Consider the following 21,061-nt stretch of genomic DNA (forward strand, 5'->3'; position numbering starts at 1 on the left):
CCCATTTCTTTAAAAATATAAGTATTTAACCATTAATGCCATTTCCTTTTCCAGACATCTTCTTTCTGCCGACACTAAGGAGGAACGTATCCTGTGGTGCAATCGCCTGAACGAAGTGTTAAGTAGCATCCGCAAGTGGGATCCCGAAGCGCTCCGTCCGATAGAAATTGCCCAATAAAATTTCAGACTGATGCTTGCCTATCACTCTGCATGAACTTTGACCTGTAACGCCAATGAAAATTTTTTCAACTTGTTGCTATATTATGTTTGAGCATTGTGACGCATATTAAATGTTTAATTTTAAATAATTTAACTTTGATGAATTAACATTATTACTGTTGATCAGTAATAATGTTAATTCATCAAAGGCTTTTATAAGCTGTTAATAAGGGTTAAAAAGCTTAATTTGTATATAGTTTGTAGATTTTATTAAATCAAAATAATTAAAAATATAGTAATTGAATTTATAAAGAACAGAAGTATTTTTTGAATTACAGCATATATTAAATTTTGTAAAGGAACTAATTACTTATAAATGACATAATTATGCACCCCAGTTTGATAATTCTTTGTTTGAATTTAATAAAATTTGTTTAGGTATTAAAACAAGCCATAAATATAAAATTTCTTCTGTAAATGAATTCTTTGATGCAATGAATACATTAACATACTACATGCGAATTACATATTACAAATAATTTTATTATTCTTCACGCTTTTTGTCTCTCTAAAGATAATTCTGATAAAAATGTAATTCAATATTTGCACAAAGATTAAATCTTGAAATATATTTTCATTATTGTGAATGATAATTTATAGAAAAAAAACTGACAGATTTGAGCAAAAGAAGAATTAAAAGTGAATTTAAAACAAATTCTCATTGAAAACTTCTTTAGAAGTTATCGTCATCTTTTTTTATTCTGTTACACAAGAATATAACATTTTAAACATTTCTTTGCATTAAAATTTTATCTGATTGTTTGATAATTTTTGTAAAGGAATTTTCCCATAGCACTTAAAAATATGCTTTTTATCTGCTGGAGATCACATGCATAATCAAAGAGGTTATAATCATCCTTAATAATAATACTTTGTTTGTACTTATTGCAATCCAATTTATTATATAGTAATGTGCATCAATTTTACAGCTTGAGTTTGGAGTGGAATTCTTTATTTAAATGGAAAATCTAGCAGTATCCTTTACATAAGTGGTTCCTAATGGGATTGGTACAGCCCACTGGTGGGCCTTGAAGAGATCTAAGGGGGCTTTTCTGGTCCAAGGTAAATTTAGGGGTTGTTGAGGACCAACCACCACTCCCCTGGGCAATACTTGCAAGAATACACTGATGATTTTTAGTATTAATCAAACTTTTCAAACACATGTTTCAACAAATAGTTATAAATGTCTTTTAAGCAAGACCAGTTCATAATAAAAGTAGGTATTGGTATATTAAAGCTTTGTTCCTAATACTTTTTTGACTAGTACATGAATGAGTCAAAAAGTCTGTATGGTGCACTGCGCATGCTATGCAGTGCACCATATGGAGCACCACAGCGTGTGTGTATTTCCAGCTCGATCAACAAAGCTTGTATTTACAAGTTTGCACAGGTCACGACAAGATTAACACGCGTGCATAATATCAAATCTATGCTTGTTTTTGACAGGTTCATTAAACATTACTATAAATACGTGAGGCTTTTTATCCATACAAGATTGTTTGGAAGTTCTTTCAGAGTAAGTGTGAACCTAAAATTTCTGTGCGGTATCTACAGATCTCATTCAAAGGACAACTTACATGGACCACTTATTACAACAAAAATATATTTTTAATAACTATTTGCCACAAAGGTATGTATGTACATATTTACTATTATTATTTGTTTATTATTCTTTTTACTGACCGATGTTAGCAATGTAATTTAAAACTTATTTAATATGGTGAAGGCTGGTCCTGTGGTGGCCACAGCAGATTTTTTTTACTGTTTTTATTTTTACAGATAGACCCATGTCAGATTCAAAGAAAAAATGTTTACAATATAATGTTGAATATTTGAAGTATGGTTTTATTCAGGCACCCTTAAACAAGACATCATCAATGTGCCTGATTTGCCAGTTTTCTCAAATGAACTCATGAAACCTTCACAATTAGAAGATTTCACCAATACATCCTGACAGAAAAGATAAAGATTTATTTTACTTTCCAAACAAATTCCTACGTTGAGTGCACATCAGTGGTCTCTCGTTGAAAAAACTGTTCTACTTTTAAAACCATTCAAAGAAATTATTGTGGAAGCCAGCAACCAAGAAACCACCTCATCTTCAATAATTCACACAATAGAGACTCTGAAATTATTCTTACTATCAAAAGCAAAGGGCATTAGTTCCTTTAGTGGCATTAATACCACAATAGGACTAGAAAATTCAATAAAATAAAAAAGATTTTCAGCATGTAAAGAAAACAAGTCTTTATGCTTGTCATCTTTATTAGATTCAAGATTCAAAAAAAAAAATAAAATATGATAGAGGAAATAAAAAGATAGACAATCGATAGCTTAGATAATGTTGATAATTCAAAATCTTAAGAAGAATTAAATCCTGAAGCTTCCATTTCTGGAGATGATCAAGATGGAGGAGAATCTCTGTTTTTTTCTAATTTATTTGATGAATTAGCTTCTAGTAAACGAAAAAATGAATAAGAGCATGTTTTTAAAAAAGAACAAACAAACAAAACAAATGTTTCGATCAAGAATTAGAAAAATATTTACAACTTCTTTTTATCAAAGAACATCTGAATTTGAGATCTTCATGCATTCATTTACATATACAGGATGAATCGGATATTTGTAGAACCTATTATAAGTGACTCTTTGATATGACATTATAATTTATAATTTAACAAAATTCAAGGAACTAAATAACAAATTAATATATTTATTGGCTATAAATACTTCTATACAAATAAATAATTCTTATCCGTTACAGAATAAAACGGATACAGATAACAAATATTCGAGCGCGAAATTAAAAATGTGAAATTTATCCTCTCATATTGTTTGATAAAAAGGCAATGTTTATTGCCAAATATAATTGGGAAGCATATATAATAAAATACATTTCTACATTATATTACACGAGTCTAATATACGGTCTGATCCAACTAAAGCGTTCGGTCGTCCTTCCAATTCCACGGGATGCACATCTCTCCGTCTTGAAGGATGGAATAATAGTGTGATATTCTGAGTCTGCAGTTTCTCAAATAGTGCATGGAAGACATACCACTATCCAATAATCTCCTGCAACATTGCACCATTAGGTCGGGTGTAACGTTATCATCCTTGTCCAGTGAAGCCAGGCCCAATTCGGTCATGCAGCGATCGTAGAGTTTCCATTCTTCTCTTCTCAACCTATTAAATAATTTACTATGACTTATTGTTAAATCTAAATTTTAAACTGAAAGATATATTTGGCATTAATTTCAAAAATGGCTGTCTAATTTTTCTGTCGTCTTTAGGACTCAATTAGCTGAACAGATCAGTTCATCAGATCATCCAATTTCATTATGAAACAAAAGCATAAACATGCTATCAATATAATGTAACAAATTTGATATTTAAATATGCAAATCAAGTAATTCAAAGAATTTTGAAAAATTGAGTTAATTTCTTATGAATAAATATAAAAGGATTAAAATTGTTGTAAACATGACTTGATCAAACTTCCACAACTTTTTTGAAAATCTTTACAAATATGGAGCATGCACTGAAAAGTTTCTGGTATATTGAGCTTGCTTTAACCAAGAATATAGGTAAAACTGCAAAAACTAGTACTGAATTGCTAAGAAAGTGTGTCCAGGATCCAATCTCTCAAAAACTTGTTTATTGAAAAGCATGCCACAAAACTGATTTTTTAGCAGGTAACAATAAGTGTCAAAATGAGCCAAAAACAGTAAATTCTAATAACTTTAGTAAAGTTAGTTTCAGTGCAGAGTTCAGTTGGTAACAAAATAAATCTATAAAGTTGATATCGCATACTATCAAGAACCCACTCAGACTGATGAACATTAAGTATTTTTAACCATGGTATGCATTTCGGGCAGACAAGCTGTCTCTCTTCAGTCATTACAATCACTAAATTACAAGCATGTAATCCATAATTGTAAATATATATATCTTGTATCAACATTCCCATTAACCATTTTAATTTTCTGCCCTTTAATTCCAACCAAAAACACCATACAAATAATCTCTGTACGGTTAACAACTATTACTGTAGAAGTTTTACTGTAGCTATAGATTAATTAATCTGTTATTTTCTAATCACATAAAGCATAATACTAATTAATTATCTATTTGTCCTACTATTAATTTATAGTCCTGTACAAATGATAAGACTCCTTTGGACCAGTGAGGTAACTAAGATGGAGAAACTAGGTTTATAAGATGATGACTAGATTAACAGAAAGCTTAATCATTAAGTTTAATCAATTATGAATAAAATTACAAGTTTAGATATAATCATTATTGAATTTATTTGTGATGGTACAGTCAAACCTGTTTTTATGCGGTCTTTTTTTGTGCGGTATAGTTGGCGACTAGTCTCGTGCGATTTATCATGTCTCACGTTGACTTATTATAGCTTAAATGAACTTATTATAGTAATATTATTGCATGAATATGCAAAAAATGAAATAATTTATTTTTTAAGTCAACAAAACACCACCTGGACAAAAATATGTAAAACAGACGATAGACTAGACGATGCAGTCAAGTGCTGACATCTGTTGTCAATAAATTCTATTTCGTACGGTTTTGAGTTATTTTCTATGTGAGACTTTTTTTATGCGGTCCCTATTCACCGCATAAAAAAAATATATTTTTAATTGTGTTGCGAAAACTATTTTTTATAGCCACTCGTGAAGTTTCGTGCGATTTTTTTTTATGCGGTCCCTATCCACCGCATAAAAACAGGTTTGACTGTATTTGAAAATTATGACTTCTGGCACCTATTATTACATGTTTAGATAGTAGGGGATAACAAAATAAAACAAAAGTAATGTTTATTACAACATATCTGTGAGCAAATCTTGCTACAGTATGGATGTATTTTAGTGTATATTACTGTTGCTTTATATGCATTATGCATGTTAATTGCGATTTCACATATCAGCAAGGACTTGATTTTTTTTTTGTGTGTCATTAAATAATCTCTCACAAAACATTCCTATAGAGTAAAAAATGCATTTGACATTTTTACTAATTTGAAAACAGTACTTAAGACAGACACTACATTTGATACATAAATAGAAAGATTTGGATGTCCTGGCTTTTCATCATCCAATTTCAATTTGCAGTAAGGAACTCGGTCTCTAACTATTATAGAAATGGACTGTTTGTGTCAAGGCCAAATTATTTGGCAGGCAACTGTTGTCTACTTCGTGGAAGTGTGGTCATTAATGTAGGAATTTCTAGCCCAAAAACAAATCTGTGTACCAAATCACCCAACATATTTTCAGATATGTCTCCCTGTGACCACTATTTATTTATGAAATTATCATTGAAAGGAAAACTCTGACACTGAAGGCATCCAATAGATTTGTTCTCCACATGATACAGTATTGTGGTCAAACAACAACTTAGAATAATTTGGGCATGTCTTTTATGTATCAATGTAAAAGGGATGTATTTTCAGTGGAATAAATCAGTTTCTCTAAGTCTGTTTTATTTTTTTTTTTTTTATCCTGCTATCTGGTTGAAGGATTGTATATGATTCTGAACTTTGTAGAAAGCAATTTCAAAGCTTTTATATTGCTTTTCCATAGATTAAGTAAATCTACACAGAATAGAAACATTCAAGAATATAGTTTTTACTATTCTGATAATTTTTCTTCTAAAATTGATAGTGAATAAATACAGGGTTAGCGAGAAATAAGTTTTCCACTTCAGAGCACTCTGGAGTGCGTTCTACTGCTCGAAATGAAACAAAATTTGGACTACAGATAATTCAAATGATGCGCTTTACATTTCTTTAAAAGAAAAAAGTACAAAAATCTGTTGATAGGTGGTGCTGGAGCATACAGAAATACTGAATATGCAACACAAACTGCTCAATATGTCCTCCTCCGTTTTGAACAATGTGCTCTAATTGTAAAACCATATTTTCCGCTGCAATATCCAGAGCATGGTGCCGAATGCTGTCTTTCAGATCTGGCACAGATGCAGGGTCTTCTGCAGTAGATGTTGTCTTTCAGGAAACCTCATAACCAAAAGTTGCATTGTGTTTCAAATGTTTGACATATGCAAAGAAATGCCATTCATATTACAGAGCCACCTATCGATAGATTTTTTTACTATATATTTTTTTAAAGAAATGTCAAGCACATCATTTGAATTATCTGTAGTTCAAATTTTGTTTCATTTTGACCAGTAGAATGCAACCCAGAGCAATCTGAAGTAGGAAACTTATTTCTTGCTAACCCTGTATTTTAAAATATAGTTTTAAATGAAAATTTGAATTTACCTTTTATATTCTTCCATTTTTAGTTGTGCTTCTTCCATGTGTTTTGAAATAAAATCTATCAATAAGAATGCAGGGCAAGATGCAGGAACAATAAACTGGCCTGTTGGAGATAGCATCAATGGACCTGCCTCACTACAGAGAGAAAATTTTCATTTTAAATATTACTTATTTTAAATTATTAAACTATAAAATCCTTTTAGAAATCAATTATTTATAGATAAATACAGTAACACTTCTCTAACTCAAACATCTGTAACTCAAATAAAATGAAGCACTTTGTAAATCTTAATGGAATAGCATATAAATTTAACATGAACTTGAACTTGAATTTTCTTCAAGCCAAAGGTTTTCATAGTCCCAACACATTCGTTTCTATGTTACTTTCAAGTTTCCTGACCCAATTAGGATCACTTTGGATAGAACAAACATTAAAATTTATCAGTTTTCCACAAAATTTTCACACAGTTATTTGTACTGTATCTACTCTCCCACACTCATGAAGATAATGTTCCAGTCCAAAGTGAGAGGACCTGTTGCTTTATCTCAATAAGATGTACCTACAAAACTTCAATTCTATTAGTTACATTAAAAAAACACCTTTTCAGCAAAACAGCCAGGTAATGTCTATCAAAGATTCTTTGTATAATGCAAGAGATGTAAAAACAAATTTATTCAGAATTGGCATTTTTTCACTGTATTGTTCTCTAACTCAAAATTTTTTCCTGCCCCTTGGTGCTTTGAGTTAGAGAAGTTTTACTGTATAAATTTAGGTATGGAAGCATTACTATACAGAAATAATGGTGATAAACTACAGGAGCTCCCCTACTTATGAACAATTTGACTGTATGTCTAAAACTTAAATTTCACACAAATTCTGAAGTTCTCTTTGCTGGTTGAAGTCAGTCTTTAGCCAGCAACAAATAATAAATGTGGATTTATTTCTATTGCATATTGTCATTTTTCATTTTATGCAAATTCTGACATTCCATTGCCACTCGAGAGGGGGTATTAAAGTTGGTAACGTCAGAGTGAGTTGGTTTTTCACTATTGTTTGCAATAGTTTTATAAACTTTTATGATTAGTGCTTCAAAAATACATTCAAAATATAATAGTTTTATAACGTCAAGTTTAGGTAATAGAGCCAGACTTTTTTGCATTTATCTCCACTGCAAGATTTACTAAGTGTGTTAGAAAAAAACCATATTTGAAACACCTGCTACTAAGCATTAGCAATCGAGTAAACAAGCATAATGTATTCTATAAGTACATTGAAGGATCAAACACTAACAATACATGGTTATTCTGTGTACAAATATACTTTCTAGATTAGTCTTCAACTTATGACAAAACCTTGGAAACCTAACCCATTCATAAGTAGAGGAGTGCCTGTACATAGGACTAGTTATCACCATCAAAAATGATATACAATATACTTAGTGCACTGTAACTCAATGCCCTGTCTCTATTTTCAAATATTGTTCACTGTATTTTATGTAAACAGAAATCTATATTTAAGTAACAAATAGGATGATACACAAGTCAGTCTGGACCACATTTAATATATAAAGTAATAAATAGTTGAAAAATAACAGTTTTCATTTGTAATTAAGTTCAAAATAATTTTTATTTTAAATAATTCATTTTTTTCTATAACTTTGGAGATTCTATTTTCACACCCAAAAATTAGGTCTTAATTCATTAGTGAATTTGACACTATTGACTTACCTATTGACTATAGTTTCTAGTTATGCTTCCATTTCTTTGGAACTTAGTATAGTCTGTATCCACCTTTAGAAATAAGCTAACAAGTTTGATGGAAAGAAGTATACAAAACTTATTTATTTTAGAATATAATATATGCTTCAGGTCTTTGTACTTTAGTGAGAAGATGGCCAGACATTTGCCTATCCAATTTGAACAACACTTGGCAAGAACATAGCCCTAAACACAGAGATTCTTGTCCAAATAATGGGACACACTAATTATTAATTCATATGCCTTTGTGTCCTTATTTTATTCAATTTATTATAAAAATGTCTACTAGGACATATCATATTATTAGGACTTATTGTACTGGTGTTCTGTTTCTGCAATTGAGGAAAACTTATTCAGAAAAATCAATCTTTATTGTTCAAGTGGTATTTCACCTGTGAACAATAAAGATTATTGTCACAAAGTAAACTTATTAATTAACAGTTTATTATAACTAATAAGGATTCTTTACTGGATATAATTAAAAAACTTTAGAACTTAAAAACAAAGTTTAAAATGATTTATAATATGAATAAGTTTTGAAAATGTTCATGAAGATTGTGACAATAAATACAGAAAATGGCATCACGTTTTTAATCTCTTGCGTTATAAGCTTTAAACGTGAGGAATAAAAATAGGAATAATAATGTTAATGATACAAAATATTTATTTTACTGTATCATTAACATTATTATTCCTAAAATAATAAAATAATTTTGTATCATTAACATTATTATTCCTATTTTTATTCCTCACGTTTAAAGCTTCCCACCACATGCCTTCCCATTTTTAGTTTTTTTTTGTGTAACAAAATTATTTTATTATTTTACTGTTACACAAAAAAAAAAAAAAACTAAAAATGGGAAGGCATGTGGTGCCTACATCACACACTTGGCTATTGCAATTACAAGTGAACTTTCCAAAGACAAACTAAATACTCAATTTTCAGAGGCCCGTTTTTTCAAAAACATGTGAGAAATGGATCTTATTATTTAAACAAGGATCTCTCTGTACTTAGGGCTACATTCTCACCAAGTTTCATTCAAATTGGAGGGGCAAACGTCTGGCCTTCTCCTTGTAAGTACAATGGTTTTTTCATTGTCAATAAGAAATCTTCAGAATTTTTTGTCTTAATCTCTTAGTATACATTCTGTATATTTTAAAAGTTTATATTTATTATTGCCAATACTTGCTTAAACCACACTGACAACTGGAATTGTGATATTAACAATAGAAGTATTTGTTTAACAAAAATGTGCATTTTCATCAGACAAAATCTTTGGATTGTAATTTTCACAAACTGGTTAAAAACTTTCATTGGATTGGCACTGTAACATGGAAAGTTTATATCAACAGAATCACAAAGAAATAAAAAAATGATAATTTAGGTCCTCGTAACAATAAGATATTTCACTTTTTCAACATTTTTGCTGTGGACATAACCTTAAATATTAAAATTCGCTTTAGATTATGCCATCCTAACTATGTTTGACATTTTATTATATTAAGTAAACTTATTAAACTAACATTCTTTACTGGATATAATTAGAACTTTGTTTTTAAGTTTCTTAAAGTTTAAAATGATTTAGAATATGAATAGGTTTTGAAAATGTTCATGAAGAATAAATTAAAGATTTCAATTGTTGATTTTAATCATTCATAAGGAGTCAAAGTACAGTACATCACAATTAATGCAATGTATTTGCAACAGGGCAAGTGCCAAGGATGAGATGCAAGAGGCATCACAACAACAAACATTTGTGTGTTGTGGACTAAAAAAACTAATGTATTGCCAAGGGCATCAAAAACATTGCTATATCTCTCTTTGTATGTATCAATAGCTGATTAAAAATTCTTTCATATTTTGTATAATATACATCTAAACTTACACCTAATCAAATTCTTCCAAATCTTGGAATTGAAAGACATTCCAAAAAGTAATAGATGAATTTTTTTCTCATCAGTGTATTCAAAAATTAATTAAAAACAATTGACTTGATACAACTTACCATTCTACAGCTAATTGAAATTTGTTTAAACGATCAGGCCAAGAATCTGGATATCCATTTTTCCAATAGTATCTATACAAAGCTGAAGTTAATTTCTGTAGTTGTTGCATGTATTTTTTCACCATAACTGACTGTCGAAATTCTCGATGATTAATTGTAATCCCCCTCAAGACATCAGATAATGCTTTTTGTACAGATGGAGCTTGAGCTAACAGGTTATCATACTGATGTACTGATTTAATTAACTGTTAAAATTTAAAATAAATTTATTAACTTTTGTAATTAAAACAACAAATAGATGAAAAGCTTTAGTGTTATCAAACTTACATCTAACCAATTATGTCTCACATCTTCACTGCTCAATATAACATGACTATCAAGACTCACACCTGTTTCTAATGCGAACACAAGTGTCCTACCTAAATTAAATATGCAAATATTCATATTTAATAGTAATTAATTATGAAGTTAATAGTAATTATGAAAAATAAAGATTTTTAGTGCTTTTAGTTAGTTTTTAGTTTATTAGATCACTGTTAATCATGTAGCAAACTAAATTTTTTATGAAGAAAAACATCATGCAAAAAATACTGAACCAATTAATTGTTGTTGTACTTCTAACATTAAAAACAATGGTCTGTACTTAAGATCAATTGCTATCTACTCAACTAAAGAAAGAGTTAAAATGTATACCTTTTAAGAAACATAACCTAAGCAGAAAATTTTTCTAACTACTGAAATTTTTGAAATTATTAGCCAAAAAGCACTAAAAAGTATTATTAAATAACTATTAAATTTTGTAATTATTTCATCTCACCTTTCAGCACTTTCATATCATCAGGATGCTGAATAGCCAGACTCCTAAAACTTAAAAGACATCCGCGAAAATGTGATATGCCCCAACCACATTTCCAAAAAAGATTTTTTAGTTCTAATGAACTTTTAAGTTCTTTACGTAATTTGCTTACTTCATCCCTAATTGGTTGTGATGCTTTTAATTTTTCTTGTGCTTTAGAAATATTTTGAGATAACCAAACCCTTAAAAAAGTGTTCAGTAAAAATTAAATATTCATGCAAAACTTAACTTTAATATATATTAATACTTACTTAAGATCAACCTCTGGTTCCTTCTCAATTTTCTGTTTGACTTCACTAAATGTTATGTCGTGAATTTTCCATTCTTTAACAGGATTAAAATCAACTTTGAATTCAATTCGACTTTCAGAACTAGATGACTTTATATTATTTTTGTTTGCATGCAATTGATCCAGGTATTCAGTTGATAATTGACAAGCTGATAAAATTGCATGAACTGTTTTGTGAATATCTCTTCCCAGGAGTTTTATTTTAACAGATTTAAAATTATCTAAAAGACAAAAGTAGATATATTCAAATTGAAAAGAAAATACACTCATGTTTGTGAAAATTGCAACACCATGAAGGAATTGTCAGAAATTAATGAAATTTATTCCACATATTACTGATAGTGGTACAAATAAACGATCAAATTTACAAGACAAAAAACAAAAAGATCGTCAGAAATCAGTTCTTTGTGTGTCTGCCAAGCTGAGCGATGAGAGCCTGTACAGGTCATGGCATTGAATCATAGAGATTTTGAATGTAATCCTGGGGAATGGCATTCCAGATGGTTTCGACTTGACGCCAAAGTTCAGTCTTATTGTGTGCCCCACCAGCTGTACAAGCAAGTCACCAACCAATGAAATCCCAGATATGATTGATGGGCGACATATCCGGAGAATAAGCAGGCCATGGAAGAAGCAAAACCTGTTGTGCACTGAAGAAGGCTTGTGCAGTCTGAGAAACATGTGCACGAGTATTATCCTGCTGAAATACAGCACCCAGAATGCATCGAAGAAGGGGGAGGACCTCTGGCTCCACAATTTCCTGTATATAGCGATCACTGTTGAGGTTGCCCGCAATGTGCACTAGATGGGATTGACAATTATACCCAATAGCTCCCCACACCATGATGCCAGGCATTTGTGCGGTATGATGCTGGATAACACACTGTGGGAGCAGACATTCCCCTCTGTAACGTCTGACGTGTACTCTTCCATCATTGTACTAGATTGTAGCGAGATTCATCGGAAAAAACAACTTGTTGCCACTGGGCACGTCACGCGCCGTGTTGCTGAGCCCATTGAAGTCGAAGGCGTCTGTGAATCAGCAACAGGGGAATCCTGCGTAGAGGAACCCTTGCAAGCAGTTCATGCTGCAGCAGATGGCAACGAACTGTGGAGCTAGACAACAAAACACCCGTAGCCGTTCTCCAACATTGTGCTAACACACGAGAGGACGCTGTACGGTCCGTCACAGCCATGCAAATGAGGTGTCTGTCGTCCCGTGCTATTGCTTGCCCCACTACCAGGTTTTCGCCTTATTTGGTTCTTCTCTGTCCATTTCTTCCAAACACGCATCACTGTTGTGGCATTACACTGCGTGCGGGCTGCGATTTCTCGATATGAAAATCCACTCTCTCACATACAGACGATGCGGCCCCATACAAACTCTGTTAGTTGTTGGTATGGCTTCCTCCCGCTTTTGATGAGGCATATTAACCACCAATGAAACGTTTACCGCAGACAGAGGAAGATAAACAGATTTTAATGCATCTTTACAGTTCTTTATATACCTGGAACAAGCGGCTGATAAGGAGCAATTTCTCGTTCCACGCATGTGCAATCGCCTTGTAATTCTAATCATTTGCATGTCTTACCTCACTTTACATTTCCTGTAAGTTTGGTTCAATTTGCACAATTCCTTCATGGTGTTGCAATTTTCACAAACACGAGTGTATTATAAAATTGAAAAAAATTTGCAATTATAATATAAATTCAAAATATTTTCATAAAAGCTTAAATATAAAAAAAAAATTGAAATGATTTATATAACTTACAGAATATTTATTTGTAGAAAATGTATCTTCTATACTCTTCTAAAGGTGGCTCATATTTGCTGATATGACTCATGAGTAAATCGTCCACACTATTCAGTCTGGCCAAATATTTGCTCAACAGTCGGCAAATACTGAATGTGTGGGGCCACCTTAATACATCTTATAACTTTTAATTAACATATAGTAAAGATTGGAAATTATAATATCCTATTCTGACTTATTTATAGTAATTTATGAACTAATTATGAACAATATAAATATAAATATGTATATTGTTAATTTTTACAGTTTGAACTATATAACAAAAGTTAATTGTATGTTCATTGATTAATTGCTACATACAATCACCACTGTCATCTAATGTATACTCATCAATGATCTTAGTCTGCAGACATTTGATTCCCAATAAAAAATTAATAGTAATATATTTTGTCTTTTTTTTTTTAGCAATTTATTATAATTTTTAAAAAATTTTTTATATTGCCATATAAATTATACAGCAAAATTTAAAATTTTTTTATTAGTTCTATAAAACAATTCATAAATTTTGGAACTATTTTGCTGTTTTGTGTCAATTTATTTATGATAAAAAGGTCCTCTTAAAACCTGCAGAGAGGAAAGATTTATTTAATTATTTATAATGATCACTTATAATCTCAAATACAGTATATATATAAAAACAGGAAAGTTTTGACAAAACTCTATTCTTGTTTACGTATACATATATAAGCACAATATTTTACGCACTCTTCTTTCATTATTAATTTCTTAATAATTACAAATGGACACAAAATTGTAACACAGCATTTGGAAATGACTGAATGAACATGTTTGAACTTCATCAATATACTAATGAATTAACTCATATTTATTTGAAATTCAGTTGTGTTAGAAAACAATTTTGAAAGAAATAAATCTTCTAACAGCCTTCTGTTTCTAAACCAAATAGAAAAATAGTTTCAAATGCAACTACGAACCTTTTTTCAAGAATTATTCTTAAGATCTTTAATTTTTGTGCATTAGTTTTTAACATGTCCATTCAAATGATATTTAGGAAATCGGTCAACAAATACCCATCGATTAAGAGAGTTGAAAAAAGACTTATAAATAAAAAAGTTTAAAATAGTTTATCGCTTTAATGTATAAATCCTATATCCAGTTAATAATTGGTAACATTTAACACCACTTTTTCCTGAAATATATTAAAATAATTAACCAAATTATATTTCTGAAAAAATTTTATATTCAAATAATAGCGAGGTTGAGGCCGAAGTTTTAGATGTGAAAACGTTTACGTCAGACGTTCGGCACCGCTTTCCTGTAAGCCTAGAAGTTTGACAATGGCATTTGGAATGTCGAGCACGATTCCACTGACTTTCCAAACACCATTGCCAAACTTCTAGGCTTACAGGAAAGCGGCGCCGAACTTCCAACATACAAGTTTTCACGTTTAAAACTTCAGCCTCAACCTCGCTACTGTTTTTAATTTATGTTTAACTGTTGTGTTCAATTGTTATTTTTAAAAACATTATTATTATTTGTGAGACAGATATATAAATCACATTATTCTCAAAGAATAGTTTTGTACAAAAATATATTAATATTAATAATCTATTTAAATCTAATAATCCACTGTATTTGATAGAGCAGAAGATAAAAATTTTGAAATTTCAATAATTTCAAAGTTCAAAACTTAATCAAAAACTGTTCAATTCTTACCTGTGTTAATTACATTAGCTTTTGATTTTGTGTCTCTTAAATAGAAGGTAACACATGTTGGATAATTAGGATGATTTTTTATTAATGTTTCCAAAAACTCATTCAGTTGTTTCAAAGAATTCTCATTAATCTCCTAGAAATAAAAAAATGTATAGAAATTATTTTTTATCTGAATAAAAACTTACTGCTATTTTTCATTTATAAAATTTTAATTTTTCTTTTTCAAAGCAAACACAACTAAAATTTCATTCTAAAAAATTGTCTTACAAATATATTCAGACATACAGCATTATATACAATGAAGTTATATAATCTGTTGTAGCTTTATATATAGTAGTATAAAGTGTATTTATATAATGTAAACTCTACTTTCAATAAACTTTGAGATATATTTAATAAACCATTTCATACATTATTTTTTAGTTTACAAATTTCTAAAATGATCAGTATGTATGTTATAGTATGAGGGTTGGTCAAAAAATTTGAAAAATATCTTTTAAAATTGTCACTTTGCAACAGTGCTTCATCTGTGTTTTTGGCAGGGGTCTCTGAAACTCACATGCAAGATGAAATTCACCTATTTCAATATCATGAAGAAAAATTGTTCTACAAGTGCATCAATCCAGCCTATCTTGTCTTCTGTGACTGAAGAACAGAGTTGCAATTTTGGTGCAGTTTCACCTGGAAGATTCAGCAGTACAGTGTCTCAAAAACTCTGCAATGAGCACATTGTGAACAAGCCCTATCCCAGATACTATTGTGTTTAAGAGGTATCAGCACTTTTGATCTGGGGGCTTCAACCTTTATGATAATGAACGGTATCCAAGGGCTGTGATAATTTCAGGGAAGATTGATGTTGCCAAGGCCTGCTTGATGAAGACTGACAGATAAATACCAGAGAGCTAGGATGTAACCTCAACATCTTTCATGGATCAGTTATTACCATCTTGCATGAACACCTGCAAATGAGGAAGTTGTGTGTACATTGACTACCTCATCGGTTGTAGCTGAACTACATGGGAAACATGAAAATTTTTGCAAGTTTATGCTGGAGAAATTTAACAGCAGAATGTCAGAAACAGTCACCAACATACTGACAGGTGGTGATAACCTGGAACCCTATTATAACTCTAAAACTAAAAACTAAAGCAGGAAGTGGGTAACTGAAGGTGAAGACGTCTCCAAGTTTCTCCGAGAGCACGGTGCTTGAAAAGTCACGGTCTTTGTTTTTCTTTGCCATTGAAACATCTTTCTACCTGTTACCTTGGAACAAGCTACTACAGTGACCAGAGAATGGTACTCTTCTATTTGCTTGCAAAAAGTGCTTCAGTCACTTGAAGAAGAATGTTTAAGACCCAAGCTATGCAACATCATGATCCATTAGGATAATACTCCTGGACACAGAGCCAAAGTGATCCATTTGTTTTTGTAGTCCTGCAAGTGGTCCAGCATCCACATCTGCTTATTCATCAGACTTAGCACCTTGCGACTTCTTCCTCTTCCCACAGATGAAGAGAAATTTGAAAGAAAGTAAGTTTGATTCAAAGGAGGAATGCAATGACAGCAGATTTACTCAAGTTTTCAAAGGTGGATTTGCAAGGGTTCTTTTCAGACTGGTTTTCAAGAATGAAGGCATTTGTGTGCATTGATTCTGATAGAAAATATTTTGAGAAACAGAGAGATCTGTGTTCAAAACATGAATATCTGACAACAATAATAAGTGTTTTCCTGAGAATTCTTTGACATTCTGTACATACAGAAAATACAGATTTAGTACTTTCTAATTAATAATTAAATTTGAAGTAGCTGTTTATTTGCTTCCTTATTTAACAAACTGATCTAGATTCTTATTTTAATCACATCATTTTCATATGAAAAAAGTAAGAAATTGTTGATATTTTGAAAAAATATCAATAATTAAAACAATATTCATACTGGTAGTACATTTTTATAAAATGTATTTTTTTTAAACATTATTATTGATTATTATTATTGTATGCAAATATTCTTGAAAAAAATGATTACAATGCACTTTTACTAATTTAAATTCTGCTTAATCTAAATCAATTATCTTTTTCATTTTCTGCTAAATGTTCCATCACAAAATGATTTGTTTCTATTATCTATTATCATTTAACTTCAATATGAGGTAAATCATTCATATTAAAATGTAACTATAATAATACACATTTTTATTCTTAACCTATTGTACAGTAAATATATCAGCTGTATAATAAATAATGTAAAAATTGTTGTTCTTATATCTGATCAAATTCACTAAGGTATAATAAGAGCTTAAAGGTTATATACATTATATACCAGAGGTGGGCAAGCAAGAGTTCAGTGGGAGCTGAAATGTAGGTTTTGCAAAATGCATGGGAGCCGCAGTTCTGTACTGTCATGGCGGATAGTATGGTAAGGCATATGGTAAGGCATAGGGTGTCCCCCCCATCTGGGTTGAGAACTTGTTTTAAAAAAATAATTTGAAATGTCAATTTAATTTATTGCACCAACTTGGAAATAAATTACTAAATATTACATATATATAATTACATATTTTCACAAAATTGTGGAAATAAAATTGTAAAAATAATAATAAAAAGAAGAAATTAACACTTTCAGCAAGAGCCGCACGTAACTCAAAAAGAGCCGCATTTGCGCATGTCTGTTATATACCATATACATTATATTTGTAATTTTTAATTTGAAATGATTGTGGCCATCCACATTGAGTTTTCGGTTATCTGAGGTACTATTGATCCACATTACATCAGATAATAAATCAAGGTTCTACTATACATGTATTTAACATTTCTTTTATAAAAATAATTTAAGAATGTGTGCATTAAATGACTGGGGAAAAAAGTTAATGCTAATTGTAAAGTTTCTTAGTGTATTTACTGCATCATTTGTAAATATTTTAAAATAATTTAATTAGAAATACTTACTTATTGAACTACTTTAAAATTATATAAATTTTGATAAAACTTAGATAAAAAATTCATAGTTATCCTTTCCACCTTTTAAATAGATTTATTTATTGAAATTTAAGCAACATTCTACAGTTACTAGAACATTCCGTGTTTAAATTTTTTTATCTAGTGACAATCAAAATTCATTTTTACTTTCCTGGCTATTATATACAGTATATCAAAAGGAAAGTATGGTGATTGGTCAAAAAAATGACTTCCAAGATTTTTACATTTTCTGACTCAGTAGACCTTGAAATGCTGAGAAATACAAATAATTTGGGGATGTTTTCCTGTTTGTAATGATTTTGTTTGTTTGTGGGGGGGGCACAATTTTGTTCACCCTTTTTGAAGCTTAATAACTCCTGTGGTTTTTGTCGAAAATTTCTGAAATTTTGCAGGGAGGTTTGTTTATTAGGAGGATTGATGCTGTTAAATTTTGGTGGTTCAACGTCAAGGAGTATGAAGATAATAGGGGGTTGTGTATATCTCCAGTAGGGTGAGACTTAATTATGATCTTACTTGTTGTTAGTATTTACAATTTTTATAAAACTCATCCCTATCCTCAAAATTAAGTTTTTTGCCATTTTATAATAGTTAAAAATATTAAAAGTTTTTTAAAATAAAATATGATAATAGATGGTGCCACAAATGTTGCCAGGAAAGTTAAGAAACTCATTGCTGGATTTTTTAATCATGTTATTTTTAAACTAATTTGAAATTTGTTTTGGCTGATTCCCAGTTATATTATCCAGGCTACAGTTAAAAATTTTCTCCTATATATTTGTAAAGTATTACAAGAATTTGTGTGTTTATTTACTTTTTATTTTCATTATCCTAAGTTTTGGAAATGATTTGTTACATCTTGACTGCTATTTCAACACATTCCATCTTATCTTAGTTTGCATTCCATATAAAATAAAACTATAGCTAGTAAAAATCACTTCCATCATTATTGAATTCATAAATATTAATGAATTTTATAATGATAGAACTGATTTTCTACTAATAAATTTTGTAAATAAATTTCATTATCTGTAAACTTTATATAAATATGACAACATAAATGTCCAGCTTTACAATTGTTTTATATACAAAGTATACTTTAACCAATTTCAGCTAAGGGCTAGAAATCTTGAATTTGTTACATTTAAGTTACTGTGAAGCGATTATAATGATATTTTTTTTATTAGTTTCTTTTCCTTAGTTGCAATTAATGTTAATTAAGAACATATAACTGTAACTAATCATAATTTTATATTATTGTGATTATTAGTTATGCAAAAAGTCTGGTATTGAAAAGTAGTTAATAAACTTTAATTTCAACAAGCTCATAAACCCAAAAAACCAGCAAAAAGGTAAACACTCACATTAGCAAATGTTTTCTTCCATATTAAATGAACATCCCCAGGCTTTTAACATTGAAATTAGAACTGAACATGTTGTAACACCTCTACTTAAATTATGCTGGCTCATTGATTGGTGGAGTGGTCACTGTGATAATCTCCATAGATGTAAGAATATGATGTAAAATTAGACAGAATTAAAAAACATTTTACCATTCTGGGGGTAGGAATCTCCCAGCATGTTACAAACTCGTTTATTTAAAGTTAACAAGTGTTTACTAGTCATTAACTTTAAATTCTTTTACAAGCTCTCCCGAGAAAAGTTGTTATGCCAGCATCTAATGTTACATATTCAACAATATATACAATTTTATTAATTCAAAATGCATTAACTAATCAGCGATAACATTTATAAAGAATTTTAACTTGTGAATTCACAAGCGAAAAGTATCGTTATATTTACGAACTTTAGATAAGCACGGCGAAAAAATTTTGTACATCTTTTCACTCTAATCGCATATCAAGGTACACAGCAGATAAAATATCTCATACTGTGTGTAATGTATTAAGAATTTGCTGAAAGAAATCGAAACCAACATCAAATTTAGTATAAGTAAAATCCTCTTACATGCCTTTTCCTTCGGATATTGCCAGAACAGATCCGGATGCACGGCAAAGTAAAAGGGACGAAGGGCCGCGGCCACCTCCTGGGCGGTCAGCAACGGGGCAGAATGATAAAAGCGGCAAGACACACCACCCTTCTTGAAGAAATATAAACCACATCTGAAACCACGATAACATACAGCATACAGAATACTTTCTGCAATTCATACTTAAATATATAACCTTATCTTATTTTTATACATTTATTTGCAGTTATATAACACCATTGCACTCCGAAGTTTCAATTTATAGGATAAATTAGTTTTAAAAAAATTTATTAATATAATGTGTCAGTAGAAGTTACTTTTAGGTTTATGTCCTATTTATACGTATGGACACATTTCACTAAAACTAACTTCTACCGTGTGCCTATACAATTGAATCCAGAAATTCAATTAACGGCATTATTATTATTATTATTATTAAATGAAGCATAAAACAGACATAAGGTTATATTTTATAAAAAAAAACAGCGCCATTAAACTGCTTAAATGGTTAAAAATATGCAAAATAAAAGCTAAAAACGCAAACCTTCTTATCACGTTACTCGCCATCGTCCGATTTCGTTCATTGTACAAATTTACCAAATTAGTCGCGTGAGGCGCTGTTTCTATTCGCGACGTCACTATTGACCTTTAACAGTTGTTTACAAAGCTCTGTTCAAGGTTCCGATATCGACGACAAATTAATTTAATTGTTAATTCGATTAATTAAACTATTAATAAATGTTTAAATGTTTAATCGAAAATTAAATAAAAAAATAATAAAAAAAAATACGGATATAATCGATAATTTTGATGCATATTAATTGATCGGAGCGGCATCCGAAGAGATGATAAAGTTATTCATGCGAAAAAAAATTATAGAGAAAAAACATTATTCGTTTGAATAAAATTTATATCAATTTTGTGTTACTTTTATTTATGTTCTTTATTTATAATTTTTATCTTTTTGAAGTTGGCTTTCCAGCAATACAACAATTTTTTCATGGCATTCTCCAATTGTATATGGGCCAAAATTCGTTTAAAAGTTATTTTAGATTTGGCCAGGTGTATAAAAATATAATTTAATCTGTTTACTTTACTTTTTCAATCGAAATATTAAACGAGAAAACTCAAATAAACTAAAAAATGTTACAAAAAAAATCATTTGCATCCTTTCAGATTTTA

The 21,061-nt window shown here is 30.2% G+C and overlaps 2 protein-coding genes across 2 annotated transcripts in view; one reads left to right on the plus strand and one right to left on the minus strand.

Annotated features, from left to right (window-relative positions):
• The window catches only part of LOC136983000 (anillin-like), a 64,679-nt gene extending 64,105 nt beyond the window's left edge, over positions 1-574 (plus strand). Inside the window, exon 20 of the mRNA XM_067279597.1 lies at positions 55-574. Within this exon, the coding sequence (XP_067135698.1) occupies positions 55-178 (124 nt within the window). The 3' untranslated portion in view covers positions 179-574. The remainder of the gene's footprint in view (positions 1-54) is intronic.
• A 2,338-nt stretch (positions 575-2,912) lies between these two features.
• Positions 2,913-20,529, minus strand: LOC136983005 (T-cell activation inhibitor, mitochondrial). The gene is made up of 9 exons (XM_067279604.1): positions 20,424-20,529; positions 19,862-20,012; positions 14,915-15,047; positions 11,386-11,644; positions 11,096-11,316; positions 10,606-10,697; positions 10,279-10,523; positions 6,518-6,649; positions 2,913-3,405 (listed from the first exon to the last, which is right to left on the minus strand). The coding sequence occupies exons 1-9, from the start codon at positions 20,444-20,446 to the stop codon at positions 3,159-3,161; spliced, it is 1,503 nt and encodes a 500-aa protein (XP_067135705.1). The 5' UTR covers positions 20,447-20,529; the 3' UTR covers positions 2,913-3,158.
• Between the last annotated feature and the right edge of the window lie 532 nt (positions 20,530-21,061).

Source organism: Centruroides vittatus, unplaced genomic scaffold (genome assembly GCF_030686945.1).
Source record: "Centruroides vittatus isolate TY-2023 unplaced genomic scaffold, ASM3068694v2 contig_875, whole genome shotgun sequence".
Classification (NCBI taxonomy): domain Eukaryota; kingdom Metazoa; phylum Arthropoda; class Arachnida; order Scorpiones; family Buthidae; genus Centruroides; species Centruroides vittatus.

Excerpts from the sequence above, each read along its gene's own strand:
- LOC136983005 (XM_067279604.1), bottom strand. The coding sequence starts at position 20,446 with ATGGCGAGTAACGTGATAAGAAG. Across the intron at positions 6,650-10,278 it reads TTTCAATTAGCTGTAGAATG|TGAGGCAGGTCCATTGATGC; the intron begins GTAAGTTGTATC and ends TTCTCTCTGTAG. Across the intron at positions 3,406-6,517 it reads AAAATGGAAGAATATAAAAG|GTTGAGAAGAGAAGAATGGA; the intron begins GTAAATTCAAAT and ends ATTATTTAATAG.